Below are 16,047 nucleotides of genomic sequence, written 5' to 3' on the forward strand. Positions count from 1 at the left end.
TTTTACTTTACACCATTGTTGAATCTTTGATCGAAAGAAAGGATTTTAACTTTTGCCCTAGGTTACTATATTGATTCAATCTCAATTTGCAGAGATGGAATTGTGATTGAGTTTTCATAATTATCGTTCCTTATTACTATTATCGACATTGATATTTGGAGAGATCGAATCTCATACCGGTAAAAGTTTATCTAATTTGATTTGCAGACATGGAATCATATTTGAGGATAAGTGAAGATAGTAATTCAAATGATTGTTCAATTGTGAATTAATTGATAAGTTGTATAGGAATAGGTTGATGAACCCTAAAGCTCAATATATCTCCTTAATCGTTAACAAACGTTCATTATTTGCATTTAAATTATTGTTTAAATTTGATAGTATCATAATCATAAAATAAATTCAATTAATTTTTCTAACTCAAAATAATTAACTATAGAACGGCACTGATATTAACCAATCCCTGTGGATACGATATATTACCGAAAATATTTACCCACAAATACTTTCAACACCGTGGTGGAGAGGATGGTCAGTGATGCGGGCGGTGCGGCGGCATATAGGAGGCAGAAGAGGTCCCAGGGAGTTAGGGTTAGCCATATCCATTAGCGGGTTCCGGTTTATTTTTTGTTGACTTTATTGTATTCAGGTTGTATTTCTTGACATTTACGTACATTTACGCACACTATTAGTATTTTATTCGGCTTGTATATATAATATTAGTATTTTATGTTGATATGTCGCTTATTTTATTTGGGTTATATTTTATTTATAGTGCGTGTTTTCGTTTAATTAAAAATACGGGACTAAACGTTGTTTAGAAAAACATAAAAAAAATACAATTTCTGCATATTTCGGAAGTGCACTTCCGAAAACTCCCAAAAATGTGAAAAAGGTGTTTTCGGAACGGAAATGCATCTCCGAAAACATCTCCCATTTAGTGTTTTCGGAAGTGCACTTTCGAAGTCTGGAAAAAAATTTTTAAAAAATTACTTCGGAGATACCTCTCTGAAGCAGGGGCAACTTTGGAATTTCGCTGGGGTCAACAAAGAAATTCTCCAAAAATTTTATATTAATTTATGACTTACATTTTGATGTTATTAAGAAATGTCAAAATTAACATTGTGTAACTATATTCGATATTAGAAAGACTTACTGAATCAATATGTGATAGTAAATTTTATAGAAAATCTAACATCTTAGATACTTGGTTATATTATTATGAAATGACAAAATTAATGTTGTGTAACTATATATGATCTTGGAAAGACCTAATTAGTTCATATATGGGGGAGTGAATCAAGATCTGATAGTAGATTTTGTAGAAAATCTAACATCTTGATATTTGGTTCTAACGGCGGGATACTTATAAACGTTGACGCTCAAGTTAGTGACGGTCGAAAGTAATAGGTATTTAGAGTTATATAGTGTATATCTAAATATGAGACTTTCGTTAACTTTTTATACTAAGGTTTTAGGGATTAGATCCTTAGAACTTCTCTTCGTGCCATTGAATGTCAGAAAAACACACCCAAAAAAAGGATTTAAATTGTGTTGGCTGATTTAAACATTTTCGATTTGATAGCTCGAGTAGTTTCAAGTCAACGGTTTGATAACATGGAGTTGACTTGAGGAATCAGCTAATAGATTGAATACCATGACCAGACGGTGGTGTTGATAGCATCTATTAATTAATAAGTACCATTGTGAGTCATTAAGACGTGTCCCTAAAGGTTGTTGCAATCAAGGATAATATCAAAGAAAGTCATTAAGACGCACCCTTAAAGGTTGTCACAATTAAGCGCAGCACTAAAATGCTTAAATGTTCACTTGTATTGAGATGAAATCTTTATGATTCAGCTATTACACTCGATGATGAATTGTAGAAATACATTACTATGTATATTTAAAAGTTTTAACACATGTTTATTCAAAAAAAAAAAGTTTTAACACATGTACCAAATGTTAGATGATAAAATTGTTCTTTTATATTGTCTTATCATTAAAATCAAATTTAAGAGCATTTTCTTCAAATCATTATTGGTTTAACAATTAAAAGATGATAGGGGATTGGGTCAACAGACTCCTCCTAAGACTGATGTTTTAAAGTTTGGTCCAAAATGGTCGATCAGCTCACCGATTAGACTTGTGAACCGGTGAGTTTTAGGTTCGTAGTTGAAATACTCCCAGAGAAAATTTATATGACTTTATCGTTTTGCCGATCAGACCTGTGAACCGGTGAGTTTTTTGAACCAACATGCTAATCTTTTTATGTTTATTTTTTTAACGCATCAAAATAACGTCGTTTTGGGTGGAGAGTTAGAAAAAAATTCTTCTTCCCTACTTTTAAAAAATCTTTTGAAACCTAAAAAAACACTATTTCATTACTTTCATGAGGACCATTAACACCTATAATTCTTCAATCTTCCTCAAACTCAAACCTTCAATTCTCTCCATCAATTTAGAACTATGGTAGAAAATATATCTATATTGTTACACCGTTGACTCTTCTCTCATTTTGTTCTTTCATCTTCTTCGTTAAAGTATTAAGTTTAGATGTGTTTAATTTTTTTCTATTGAAATGAAACAAATCTTGCAAAAATAATATTAATGAGTTTATTAATTTTATTTTTTGCATGAACATTTTTATAGAATTTTTTTTATAGATTTTATAATTATGAAATTTATGTCAACAATTTTATTGTATGAGTAGTTTTTATTTGTATAAACCAAATTAGCAATCATGAGACCAATCAATACATCAATTTGACCATAGACCCAATGTCTTTACCGTAACGAAGGTCGGTCTGAGTTTTGAAATATTGTCTGAGAATATGCTAATAATTTTTAAAAATATAATTTTAAGTGAAAATAAAATTTTCTTGATTCGTACTTAGAGGTAGACTCTTAAAAAATAAATTTTAAAGGGTAAAAACATTTTTAATGCATTTAACAATTTACCAAAGTAAATCATCTTTCATTTTCATCAAATAATTTAATCTCCCCTATTGAGAAAATAATTAAACTTCTTAGCTTAGGTAAAGTTTCAAAAAAATAAATAAAGAATATAACAAATATAAAAACAATTAAACGAGTTCGGATTCTCAGCATCGCTATGTGTAGCAGCCAAATTTGCAACAATACAGAAACGTAAATTGCTTAATTAAATTTAATTAGAAATAGTGAAAAAAAATTCTGCCTACAATTGGTTCCAAAGATAATTACTTTTCTTTTATATAGATAATTATTTTTTATGGGCTAATTTTTTATTTAAATTAATTTAGGTGTATCAATATTTACTTGCACAATGTTCGTTATATTCCTTGTTTTCTTACCAATTTGATATTTATCACAAAATTAGCTAGTATAAATAATAGTATCATTTAAATTTTACTCTTGATGTTTGTGAAACTTTGCATAATCATTTTATACTGGTCACAAAGTATAAGTGTGCGTGTTTCCCTTATAAGGACAGGGAGACTTGGAGACTTTAGTAGGTATATTATATTGTATGGTGGTTAGGGTTTGTCCATGATGGCGAGAAGCCTTGTATGGTAGTGTTTTACACTGGTTTTAGGAGTCCTGCTCATGTGAGGTGATATGCTATGCGGATGGTGATATGATTAGGTATAAGTTGATGAAAGGTGTGATCATTGTGTTATGATCATTCATTATGCTTTGGGGTGTAATGATCTGTATGACTTAAGATTTTTTCCTTCCTCCTATAGGGGATATGTATTTATAGAGGTCTTTAGGGCCTAGGATTCTCTTGGGAAGGTTCACCGCCCCCTCAGTCAATGGTGGACTGCTGAATCCCTATTTCCCAAGAAGTCGTGAGTCAGTTATTGACCCTGATTTCTCTCTGCCCCAAAAACATCTTTTTTTCATGTTTTCCACGACTAGATGAAAGGAAGGACTTAGGGACGACGTGATACCTCCCCTCAGGTGACATGTTATCTTCACCTCTCCTAGGGTGTCCTTTAGCCATGACCTAGGAGATTCCTCCTGCAAATATAACATTACATATTCCCTCAAGCACAAGGACAAAGTGTTTTTTAGATCAAGGCTTAGAGGAGTATCTCGAGGACCTAGGATTTTTTAGGATATATTCTGTTAGTCGAAGCTTTTATCAGCTTGAGACTATAAGTCCCCCAGGAAAAGCATTTGACCTTCTTAGATGGGACTTCCATCGAGTCTTCAAGAAAGACTTTTGATCAAGTCTCTCAAGTTAGATATTTGTCGGGCCTCTCAAGTGTGACCCTTGAGTCTGGTTCCACCCGAAGAGAGACTAAGTCCTTTAGGTGAGAGTTTAGTTATCTTGGAGAATCTAAGTTCCTCAGGCAGAATTGTATATAGCCCGACTACTCCCAGGGCGTTGATAGTCGGTCGCCTCAAAATGATATTGTATGGTGACAGGGCGTCAATAATGAGGTAAATGACGTCAATTGCTTTGGTGTCTGCTCCTTCGCCGTGTGTGGTTTCCAAGATTATGTGGCTTATTATTTGTACTTGTTTGCCAGATAACCCTGTCAAAGAACTATTGAACATTTTTATGTTGTTTGGGTTGAGTTACAGCTTCTGGAAGGTGTCCCAAAAAGACGTCAGCAAAGATACCTATATCAATCAAGACACGCCTGATGTCCCATTTGTCGTGTTCTATAGTGATGACCAAGGAATCATCGACATGAGGGTTAATATCGAGGGTGTCCTCTTCGGAGCAGATGATGTTAACACGTATTTTCCCTTGAGAGCTCCTGGGGAAGCCAGGGATATTACATTTGCTACAATCACTTTCCTTGCTTATTTCCTCCGAGAAGATCTAGAGTTACATCCATAGATGAAACCTCTAGCAATGGTGTTTGTGTTGTAGGCTATGGTTTTGTCGGATGTAACACCCTAATTTTCCTCGGCGCAATTATAAATAAAATATGACTAATTCAAAACATTCACACAATTAGGATATCACATGTATTCAACAAAACTTGCTCATATCATAGGACATGTAACACATACAACCTTTTAAGATGAATACGAATAATAATAAATATCAAATGGTTTAACTTCACTTTTATTGCAGTAGAAAACATTAACAAATTATCCATTTACTTATCAAAACATAACCATGTTATAAAGTAACATAATAATTATCATCCTAGGAGATATCATAAAATCTCCAACAAACATAACAAAACAACTAAGCGTTCACCCCCAATGTTACATATCAGAGCAGACTTCAACTCGATAAATGCATAATGAAGAGCATTCTCGTCAATTCACATCCACTCTTTCACTGTGAATCACCTACGTATTATCCACGTGGAAGCAACATTCAAACAAAAGGGGTGGAAATTCATAATCATATAATAGGATTGCATAATAGTATGTAAGCATGCCAATATCACATATATGATTATCCAAATAAACAAGTCTCACTCCACACATTTCAAATGACACCACACAACATATATATATATATATATATATATATATATATATATATATATATATATATATATATATATATATATGATGCAATGCAATGAAACTCGATGACTCAATGCATGTGGTACCAATTTTGAACTCTCGAGTTTATTCGCTCCTAATCCCCACCATAGGATCAAAGCACACCAAAAATTGTTACCATCACCATAGATAACGCTTCACCAATTCCCACCTAGAACCAGCTACTTGCGCTCAATCACCACCATAGGATTAAGGCTCACCAAAAGTGGACCACCGTCCAAATACCTTGTTGCATGAATTACGAATGACATGGAACAACAATAACACGTAAAATGGCATTCACCTTAACTAATGTACCATACTAAAACAGTCACTTATTATATATTTTTGCATTACAAGCATTCATCAGTAGTATTGTCGCAACACATCATATAACCATACACCATTCACACATTCATTACACTACATCATACAAATTATTCACCATTTATCACCAAATGACAACATAAATCAATTCTAGGTCCTCAAACTTATTTTTAAATTTAGTTTCACTCTGTTAGCTTTCCAACGCTTTGAACGACGCCCCAAACAGACACCCAGAACTCAAGTTATGAATTTCCAAAATTCAGACATAATAGTGGTAACCAGTTACATCAAATCATGTAACCGGTTACATCAATTCCAGTAGCTGAGTATGCAATTTCTCTCAGTGGTAACCAGTTACATCATTCCATTTAACTGGTTAAATTCCCCTAGAATGCTCATTTTCACAATGTTTAGAAAATGTATTACATCAAACTATGTAACCGGTTACATGCAGGAAAAATTGATTTTTTTAAAAAACAGTTGCAGGTGTAACTGTTTACATCAATCCATGTGATCGGTTACCACTGAACCAGAAGCAATTTTCTGAAATTCTCGAGGTACAAAAATCAGTTCCAAAACCCCATTATTCTGAGAGAAATCATGTACTCAAGTTCTACATTATGAATCACAACAACATATCAATTCCCAATCATTCACCAAACACAAAATCATACAATCACACCACAAACACCCAATTAATATAACATACAACATTGATCACATCAATATTCACCAATTTCACAACACATGGAGAAAAGAATAGAATCCTATAGATATTAAGGCACCCACCCACATAGCGTCATACTATCCCTTATATAGGAAGAAGACTCACTCTTACCTTGATATTTCTAGCGACGAATGCTTCAACCGATCTAACAATGGTGTACTTCCTTGAACCCTAACTTTCTCTTTTCCTTGTCTCTTCTCTTTTTCATGTTTTGTCAGTTCTCCTCTCTATATTCCCCTCTTTTATTTATTATAATATTATTATTATAATTTATCCTAACTAATTAAATATATATTATCCCACTAAATAATTATTTAACTAATTAAAATAATCATTATTCTAACTAAATATTTATTTAAATAACATTTTCCCATAATACTATTTAAATAATTAAAATAATTTTAATTTACTATTAATACTAATTCTACTCCTACCACCCCCAATTTCTACATTATTACTCACACACTCCAAACACCTTAAATCTCATGATTATAAGGCTACCACCCTACACTCAAGGGCTCTCCCAACATAACCACCTAACAACAAAAACAAACAATCACACAAATCAATTACGAAAATTAGTTAAATAAAATCAAGGCGTTACATCGGACATCTTCAGAGCGAAAAATGGAGGGGGTTAGAGTAAAAGTGTGGCTCAGTTTAGTTTTAGTAGGGCCTCACGGAGGGAGCCACTGTACTTGTCAAAAAGTAGAAGTGTGTGTTCCCCCTGCAAGGACAGGGAGACTCGAAGGCTTTAGTAGGTATATTATATTATATCATGGTTAGGGCTTGCCCACGAAGGCGAGAAGTCATTTATAGTGGTATTTTACGGTGGTTTTAAGGGTCATGCTCACGTGAGGTGAATATCCTTAGGTATAAGCCGATGAGGAGTGTGATCAGTGTGTTATGTTCAACTGTTATGCTTTTGGGGGTGTAATGATATGTATGGCTTAAGATATGTCCCTTCCTTCGACATAGGAGATGTATTTGTATAGACCTCTAGGCCCTAATGTTCTCTTAGGAATGATCACCGTCCACTCAGTCAATGATGGACCATTGAATCCTCATTTCTCAAGAAGTCGTGGATCAGTTATTAACCCTGGCTTCTCACTGCCTCAGAAATGTATATTCTTCAAGTTTCCCACGACTAGGCGACGGGATGGCCTTGGGGGAAAAGTGATACCTCCCCTCGGGAAACATGTTATTGTCACCTCTCCTGGGGCGTCCTCTGTCCTCTAGTCATCACCCTTGGAAAGTCCTCATGCAAATATAACACTACACATTAAATGGAAATGATTGGTACAATTAAGCTTTAGAGGGGATTGTATGTTATAGACATTATTGATGTAATTCATAATTATAATTCAATTATTTCCGATTCTTTTGAGATTCGGCATTCCATATTAGGTCGTGTATCAAATTTCGATATGCAAGTCATTTCTAGACAATTCTATTTTGTACCTTGTAAGAATAACATGTCACCTTTTGATAGTTGTCACTTTTCTAAATAAATAAGTTTCCATTTTCCAATAGCATTGCTACTTCTTTGTCTCCTTTTGACTATTGCATAATGAGATATATAGTCCATATTCTAGAACATCATTATTTCGAACATAAATATTTTTATTACTGTAGTATAGTGTATTCCAGATTTACCTGAGTCATTTTTCTCAAAACTAAAAGTGAAACTAGAAACAACATTATCAAATTTGTTGTTTGTTTAGAAAACAAATCTAACACAACAGTAAAATATCTTAGATTTAACAATGGTACTAAGTTATCTTGAGTGATTCCTTTCTTTCTAAGAGAATCTTTCATGAAAAAAAGTCGTGTGTTGAAATCCTTCAACAAAATGGTATTGTTCAATGTAAACATCAACATATTATAAATGTGGCTAGGTCCTTATTTTTTCATTCCAATGCTCCCCTTATAGTGTGAAATTTTTATGTATAACATATTGTCCATCTTATCAACATAATCCCTAGTCCCTTACTTAAGTTCGGATATCATTATTGCATGTCAAATAATCCCTTATTGGTGGAAATTACAATGAATAATAGATTATCCATTAAGTCTACTCGACTTTCTCATTTATAACGCCACATAACCGATTATTAGGATTGATAATCGATTAATGACAATGCAATTTAAAAAAAATTTCTTTTTTACACTACATAATCAATTATATCTATGATATAATCGATTATGAACATAGGTATAATAGTTAGTTACAATTTCTTAGGTAGTTGGAAACTTATCTACCATGTACAATTTTATATATAAGGCTTAAGCCTTGTAATAATGTAATAATGAACTTTAGTTTTTTCGATCAACAAAGTGGAGGACATACGTTCAAAATTTTGACTCCGCCGTTAAAATATTGGAATGAATAGGTAGACTCAATTTATTTTGTCAATCTTACGATACATTATAAAATTTAGAAGCATGTTTATCCTCTTTAGGCTCGTTTTTGAAAGTGTAAAAATTAGTCAAAATATTAGATACATATTCAAAACGTTAATTTAAGTTAAACGGGCAGGTGCAATCCATTTTTCCACCATTATTAAAAAGAAAGTGATTTGATTGATATTCTAACATTTAACATTGTATAAAGACACTTTACCAAAATATACCTAAAACAAATAAAACAAATTTGAACGTAATTAAAGAAAAGAGAATGAAATAATATAAAAAGTACAACCGTATATAAATAATTGTTTGAGACATCCTTTTAATGTCAAATTAACATTTCGATTTGATTAAATGTATATAGAAATGTTTTATACGGAGTATTAATCCCCTAACTTTATATCACTTCCATAATTAGATTTTTCTTTTATCTTTTTGGTAAAATCTTTTTATTGTGCGACGAATGAAGTAAATTACAAAAAGCTTAATTCGGAAAAAACCGTAAATGAATAAAAAACAATCCAATTTGGCAAACACGTGATTGAGAATCTGATTTAAATTAATGCAACACTCAAGATTGGTTCAAGTTGGAGCAGAAAGGAGAATCTCAATTATTATCAAAAGAAAGATAAAGATATGCATAAAACTTTTTTTGACAAATAAAATATATGAACATAAACAATAATTTCATGATAATTTTTGTATTTAACCATTTAATATAAATAATAAACGTTAAATACAAAAAGAGAATTATAATTTTACTAATTATTGTTTATTAACTATTAATATATTATTGTTATAATAATAAATAAAAATTAGAGAATAATTTATGTGTAATATATTTTATTTGTTTTATATTACATATATACATTGTACCAGTTCAATTCGTATAAATAATGAAGATTAAATTTTTATGAAAAGGAATATTCATAAATGTCTTGAAAAAATAAATTAATACAATTTTTTAAATATATAATAAAAATTATATAAAGATGGAAAATAAACGGGTGCCACTATTTTTTTAAAATTTAATTAAAAATGAAAATAATAAATAGTAAATAACAAAATATTAAAAGAAATATTATAAAATAACTTATTATTTAAAACAAGTATGACAATTTTTTAAGACAAATACATTTTATAAATTTATAAATGTTATAGTAATTATTACTTTATGAAAATAATTGATGTAATTTCTCATTTCGGTGAATTATAAAATATTAATACATGAATTATTTTGAAATGGAGTTGTATATAAAATAGAGAAAAATTCAAAACAATATGATAGAGATGGCTCAATGTATGTCATAATAATTCAATTATTTTGATAGTCTAACATTTATGAGAGCGTCTTATTTTCCACATTTTTATTTCATCTTCTCTTCCTAATCGCGTGTTTCACGCTACGCCGCCGACCCAACCATGTCTGATTCTACCACCACCGCCGCCGTTACTTCGCCGTCACCAACTCTTCGCCGCCACAACTCCATAACGGCCATAACACCCAACAAGTTTCACCCTTCAGCAAACAAGCCACCCCTCCGCACAACAAGCTTAGATTTGGAGCTTCTCTTACTCAAATCCCCTTACACTTCATACACATCACTCAGAGACATGCTTCCTTCTCCTCACGCCGCCGTCAACTCTCCGACAACCTCATCCGCCACCATCAACTCCGGATACGAGATCTCAATCCGCAATCATCTCGTTAAGCAAGCTGCCTGGGCTTACCTTCAGCCCATGTCATCTTTTCCAACAAACTCCTCCACTCCAAATTTCCTCCGCCGCCTCTGCCACCGTCTCTCCTCCTCCAGTTCAATAACCTCTTGTTTTACTTCAATGGTTTCGGGTTTTACCCGAATTTTTCATCAAATACTCCAAGCATTCCGGGGTCAAGTAAGAGCATGATGGACCCTTATTTTATTTAGAGTTTGTAATTACAGTTTTAATTTTTTTCTTTCAATTGTTATTATGGCATCAAAATAATGTTGGAAATGAATAAAAAACATCATTTGATCACAAAAGACAAAACAGTCTTCAGCAGCACGTTATATTATGTTACAATTTATTTACATGTAGAAACTAGAAAGCATCAACAATGTTAAAATAGTCAACAATGGTGTTATCTTGTTGGGCTTAATGTGAGTATATGTACAAAAATGTTGCAATTTCAACATGAAGTGGGCTTCATAATTGGGCTTGATCACTGTATTTGGTTGGGGTTAGTTACTTGTTCTTGCGGCCAAAGAAATCATTTTGTTGGAATTCAAACAAAGCTGATCTTATTTCAGGCAATGGTGGGGCACTAGGAATAGGATTCTGTCCATCTTTTTTCTGCAAAAATAATGTTATCCTTAGTAACAGGATTAGAAACAACGATTTAAACATTAAAAATATGACAAGTAGTGATTTTAAATTTATGGTCAAATGTATGCAATGTAAGCATATACCATGCTTGTGCAGTGATTGTGATTATAACCTCAAAAAGTTTAGATTATGTGTAGCTGCTGCAGTTGCATTGGTGTCAAGTAAAAACTTTCGCAATTTCGCTTGAAACAAATGTTGTAAGCGGTCTCGTAACAAGTCTCGCAGTGTGTGTGAATTAATTACAATTTATTTTTAAGATAAAAAAAGTGAATAACGGTATTGGTATCGGCACCTTCTGATACCGTTTTGACGCGGATGTTTTTGCGGTAACAGGCTGTTTCTTAAAACCCTATTGGTTTATTACATTTTTAATATGCAACATGTAATGTAACTTTAATGGTTCAGAAGTTGCTGTAAGTAACTCACCTTCTTGGAGGATTTGCTTGAAAGTTTCTTGGACTGAGCAGCCAAGTGATCAAAAACTTGAAAAAATGCAGTCTGTCCTAACTCAGTGCAATTTTGCCAGTAAAAAATTGCCAAATCCCACGCCCTAACTCTCCATTCTTGAAACAACTTGTCAAAATCAATTTCATTCTTGGATACATATGGTCTCAACACTTTATTGTAAACATATCCTGTCCCCTGCATCAACCAACATTCATCTCATTTAACTAAAGATTAAACATCACTTTCACTTTCATTGGTAAATGAAACAACAGAATAAAGTGTTGAGAAAAAAAGTACTACTAGTATATGTTAAAGTTGCCATATAGACATTTTCTCAAACATGTTATGTGCTTACCTTAGTTTTGGGATACCACATGTATATAAAAAGTGCAAGCTTCAATTCTCCATACAAAGGCAACCTTCATAAAAATTACAAGGTGTTAATAATTTCTTGCACAAAATTCAACAATAATACAAATGAAATGACTTCAAATTCAAGCACTCACCATCCAATAACCACATCAGCAAACTTTTCCAGAACCGTAAAAAAAGCAACAATGATCCTGCAAATTAAGAATTGCACATTACATACCAGACACCATTATCATACAATATAATTATGTACATAAAACTAAAGTGCTCAAAATGAATACTACTAAACATGCTGATAAAGTTGCAAGCACATGATTAGGTTCAATGTTTGAACCACTTTTTAAGCCATTGACCTCAATTTAACCATTATAAAAAGCAGATCCGTTTCTTGGCACAAACTCAACAACTAGTTTTTTTAGATTCTTAATCATTACTAGTAAAGCTCTTAAAACAATCATTCACATCATTCCATAATCCACAATTTTAGTGCAAATTTTAGAAACATTAATCATAGAAACAAGAAAAAAAAGAATTATTATAAATTTATAATCTATATTCTTTACCAGTATTGACACCAGAATCGAAGTTCATCCATTTCAACCTCGTTTCTCTCTACTGTTTTATAGCATTCAAATCCAGGATATGCATATCCAAGAAGCAATCTGAGAAATTCAAAATCAAAGTCACATAAAAATAATAATCAGAAATTTATATAATCAAGATTATACAGAAATAACAGAGAAACTGATTGAACAAAAAGAAGAAGAAAAAAGAAAGTAAATACATTACACTTACATAAGACACCGAGTAATGAAATCTCCTAACATTTCCAATCCCTATGAACACAAACAACAAGAATTCATCAAATTTCTGAAACAACAAAACATGAAACATAATTTGTTCAACATTTACCTGTCTGCTGGTTGACAGAATCAAAAACTCAAACCGCTTTGTCTACTACTGAGAACCAAAATTGACAAGTTCAAATTAGACTTTGAAACTTTAGGTTTAGAAAAATAAGGGTTTAATAATTCTTTGGAAGAGATGAAGAAGATAAGTTAGATCACAAAAATAACTAACATCTATATATATAGAGAAAATTTGGTTTACTTTTTCTTGATTGAAATTGAAAGGAAAGAGAAAAGTTACGCGGGATTGAAATGAATTTCTTGCCACGTACGCTTTGGGTTTTCTTGAATCTTAGACGCTACTCTTGCTTGTTTGGGGTTTGGGGATGTTATATATATTCTTTCTTTTTGTTTTCAATTTCATGGCATGGATTCACCGTTTGGAAGTTAATGCACGCACCGATGAAGGGCTGTTTTGGTAATTTTGTATGGATTATGTACAATTGTCACTTTTGTGGGTTTAATGAATTATGGTGCTGTTGCACTATGTTTTGATTAGTCTTTTTTTACTAGAAGTTTGGTTTTAATGTTTAAAAACAATTTGAATAGTTAATGTGGTTTATGTATTTGATTAATGATAATGACATCAGGTGAGTTGTTGAAAAATATAACTTATGTTACAATTTTATTTTTATTTAATGAATATAATTAAGTATGCTTTCAAATGCTATTAACCAATGCTGTAACTGTAATTATAGTACAGAACTAGTTGAGATATGATTTCAAGTAGTTGACCTAGTTAAAGAAGTTGAGGGTAGGGGTATAGAGAGAGATTTTTTTCTTTCTTTATAAATCGATAATATAAGAAAAGTTGTTGTTCTGAAAATCACAAAAACAATCTTATATTATCTTAGTCTAAATTAATAATTTTGGGACAACAATGTCTTTTGTTGGTTTTTTCCAACTCACTTTTCACTTTCCAACTCACTTTTCATTTTTCACTTTTTCACTTTTTACTTTTCACTTTTTATTACTTTATTATTATTTCTAATAAATTATTAATCAAAATATTCTAATAAATTATTTTTTAATAAAAAAAATATTATGATCATTTTAAATGATTGTTAATTTACATTTAAAATAGTATTTCATTTAATATATGTCATTAATAAAGTTTATATAATTAAAATAATGTTTGCACAATTAAATATTAAAAAAATTATTTGTTATTGATGTCAATTCACAAATATATGTTATCAATGTAAATAGGAGAAATATATATATATATATATATATATATATATATATATATATATATATATATATATATATATATATATATATATATATATATATATATATATATATATATATATATATATATATATATATATATTTATATACGGGAAAAAGTGTATTACTTATTCAATTGTAACATACTATTATTAATTATTGTCAAATTCTATTGATTCAGATATTTTTGTAAATGACACCTAAACAAAAATAATATTTATACACGGGAAAAAAATCTATTATTGATCTAAATATTTTTATATACGAAAAATGGTATTTATGATCTAAATTTTTTTATTCAAAAAAGGTATACGGAAAAAAATTATTATTTATCTAAATATTTTTATGTAAATGATTCTTAAACATAAATAATATTCGTATATGGGAAAAATTTATTAATGATCTAAATAATTTTATATATGAAAAATGGTATTTATAATCCAAAAAAAAATTATTCAAAAAATGTATACGGAAAAAAACTATTATTGATCTAAATATTTTTAGGGAAATGCTAACAAGTGCCCCAGGGGCACTCTTTAATAGCTTTAAAAAGTAAGTTTTTCTTGGAAATATGCGTAATTAATGCATCGAAAATTGAAATGGTGAACTTTTGAAAGAATATTTTCTTTATTTAGAATGCTTAAAGAGTGCCCCTGGGGCACTCGTTAGCATGACCCATATTTTTATATACGTAAATTTACAATTGATTCAAATATTTTTGTAACGATACCTAAACATAAATAATATTTGTATATGGGAATAGTCTATTAATGATCTAAATATTTTTATATAAAAAATAGTATTTGTAATCAAAAAAATTTGATTGAAAAATGGTATACGAGAAAAAATTATAATTAATTTAAATATTTTAATATACGAAAATTTATTTTTGATCCAAATATTTTTCTAAATGATACCTAAACATAAATAATATTTGTATACGGAAATTTTTTTATTATTGATCTAAATATTTTTATATACCAAAAATGATATTTATGATCCAAAAATTTTGATTCAAATTTTATTTTTGATATAAAATAAATATATTATGTCAACAAACGCACATAACAAACCAAAACTCGTGCGTATGCACGGGTTTGTTACTAGTTGAGAAATATCTGTGTACTAATAAATTTTTCGAGTCTGATATGACCACAATGATTGATAAAGAGACTACACTGTAATCTCTATATAAAACAATTTGTTATTCAAATAGAAAATATTATTAATTCTAAAAAATTACTCGATTACGATTATTAGATCATTAAAAATATTGAATTTTGTCATATTTTTAAAGCCATGTTCATTAATAATTGTGATGTGTTGATTATGTAAACAAGTTATACTGATATGAAATAGCAATTAAACTATAATTTTACTCATAGATATTTAAAAACGATATATAATTTATATTATATATATTTACATATTAAAATATATGTAAGCCTTAGTTAATCTGAAAATACTAATATTAAAAGATAGAGCACATTATTAAAATTTGAATCTAGAACTTTCAATTGTGTGAGCAGGGCCGGCCCAATCAACGCAGAGGCCCCGATCTAATTTTGAAAATGGGCCTAAATTTAAAATATAAATACAATTATAATAATTAAAAAAGACACATAAAAATTATATTTATGTATTAATCAATAATTTATTTAATTAAAATTATTTTGAATTTTGATCTATCTCAATTTTTGTATGTATTGAGTTTTTATTATATCATTTTTTGATTTATTGAATTTTTATCATAAC

The 16,047-nt window shown here is 30.3% G+C and overlaps 2 protein-coding genes across 5 annotated transcripts; one reads left to right on the forward strand and one right to left on the reverse strand.

Annotated features, from left to right (window-relative positions):
- The first annotated feature begins 10,284 nt into the window (after nucleotides 1-10,284).
- Nucleotides 10,285-10,877, forward strand: LOC131610931 (uncharacterized). Its single transcript, XM_058883022.1, has one exon. The coding sequence runs from the start codon at nucleotides 10,388-10,390 to the stop codon at nucleotides 10,871-10,873; it is 486 nt and encodes a 161-aa protein (XP_058739005.1). The 5' UTR covers nucleotides 10,285-10,387; the 3' UTR covers nucleotides 10,874-10,877.
- A 99-nt stretch (nucleotides 10,878-10,976) lies between these two features.
- On the reverse strand, nucleotides 10,977-13,357 carry LOC131610930 (putative HVA22-like protein g). 4 transcript variants are annotated; one of them, XM_058883018.1, is made up of 8 exons: nucleotides 13,262-13,357; nucleotides 13,064-13,111; nucleotides 12,947-12,987; nucleotides 12,715-12,813; nucleotides 12,286-12,342; nucleotides 12,135-12,198; nucleotides 11,759-11,974; nucleotides 10,977-11,299 (listed from the first exon to the last, which is right to left on the reverse strand). In XM_058883018.1, the coding sequence occupies exons 3-8, from the start codon at nucleotides 12,976-12,978 to the stop codon at nucleotides 11,192-11,194; spliced, it is 576 nt and encodes a 191-aa protein (XP_058739001.1). In that variant the 5' UTR covers nucleotides 12,979-12,987; nucleotides 13,064-13,111; nucleotides 13,262-13,357; the 3' UTR covers nucleotides 10,977-11,191. The 4 variants fall into 4 exon arrangements, with proteins under 4 accessions (XP_058739001.1, XP_058739003.1, XP_058739002.1 ...); XM_058883020.1 differs by having other exon boundaries at nucleotides 13,332-13,350; XM_058883019.1 differs by having other exon boundaries at nucleotides 13,301-13,327.
- Between the last annotated feature and the right edge of the window lie 2,690 nt (nucleotides 13,358-16,047).

Source organism: Vicia villosa, linkage group LG6, assembly GCF_029867415.1.
Source record: "Vicia villosa cultivar HV-30 ecotype Madison, WI linkage group LG6, Vvil1.0, whole genome shotgun sequence".
NCBI lineage: Eukaryota > Viridiplantae > Streptophyta > Magnoliopsida > Fabales > Fabaceae > Vicia > Vicia villosa.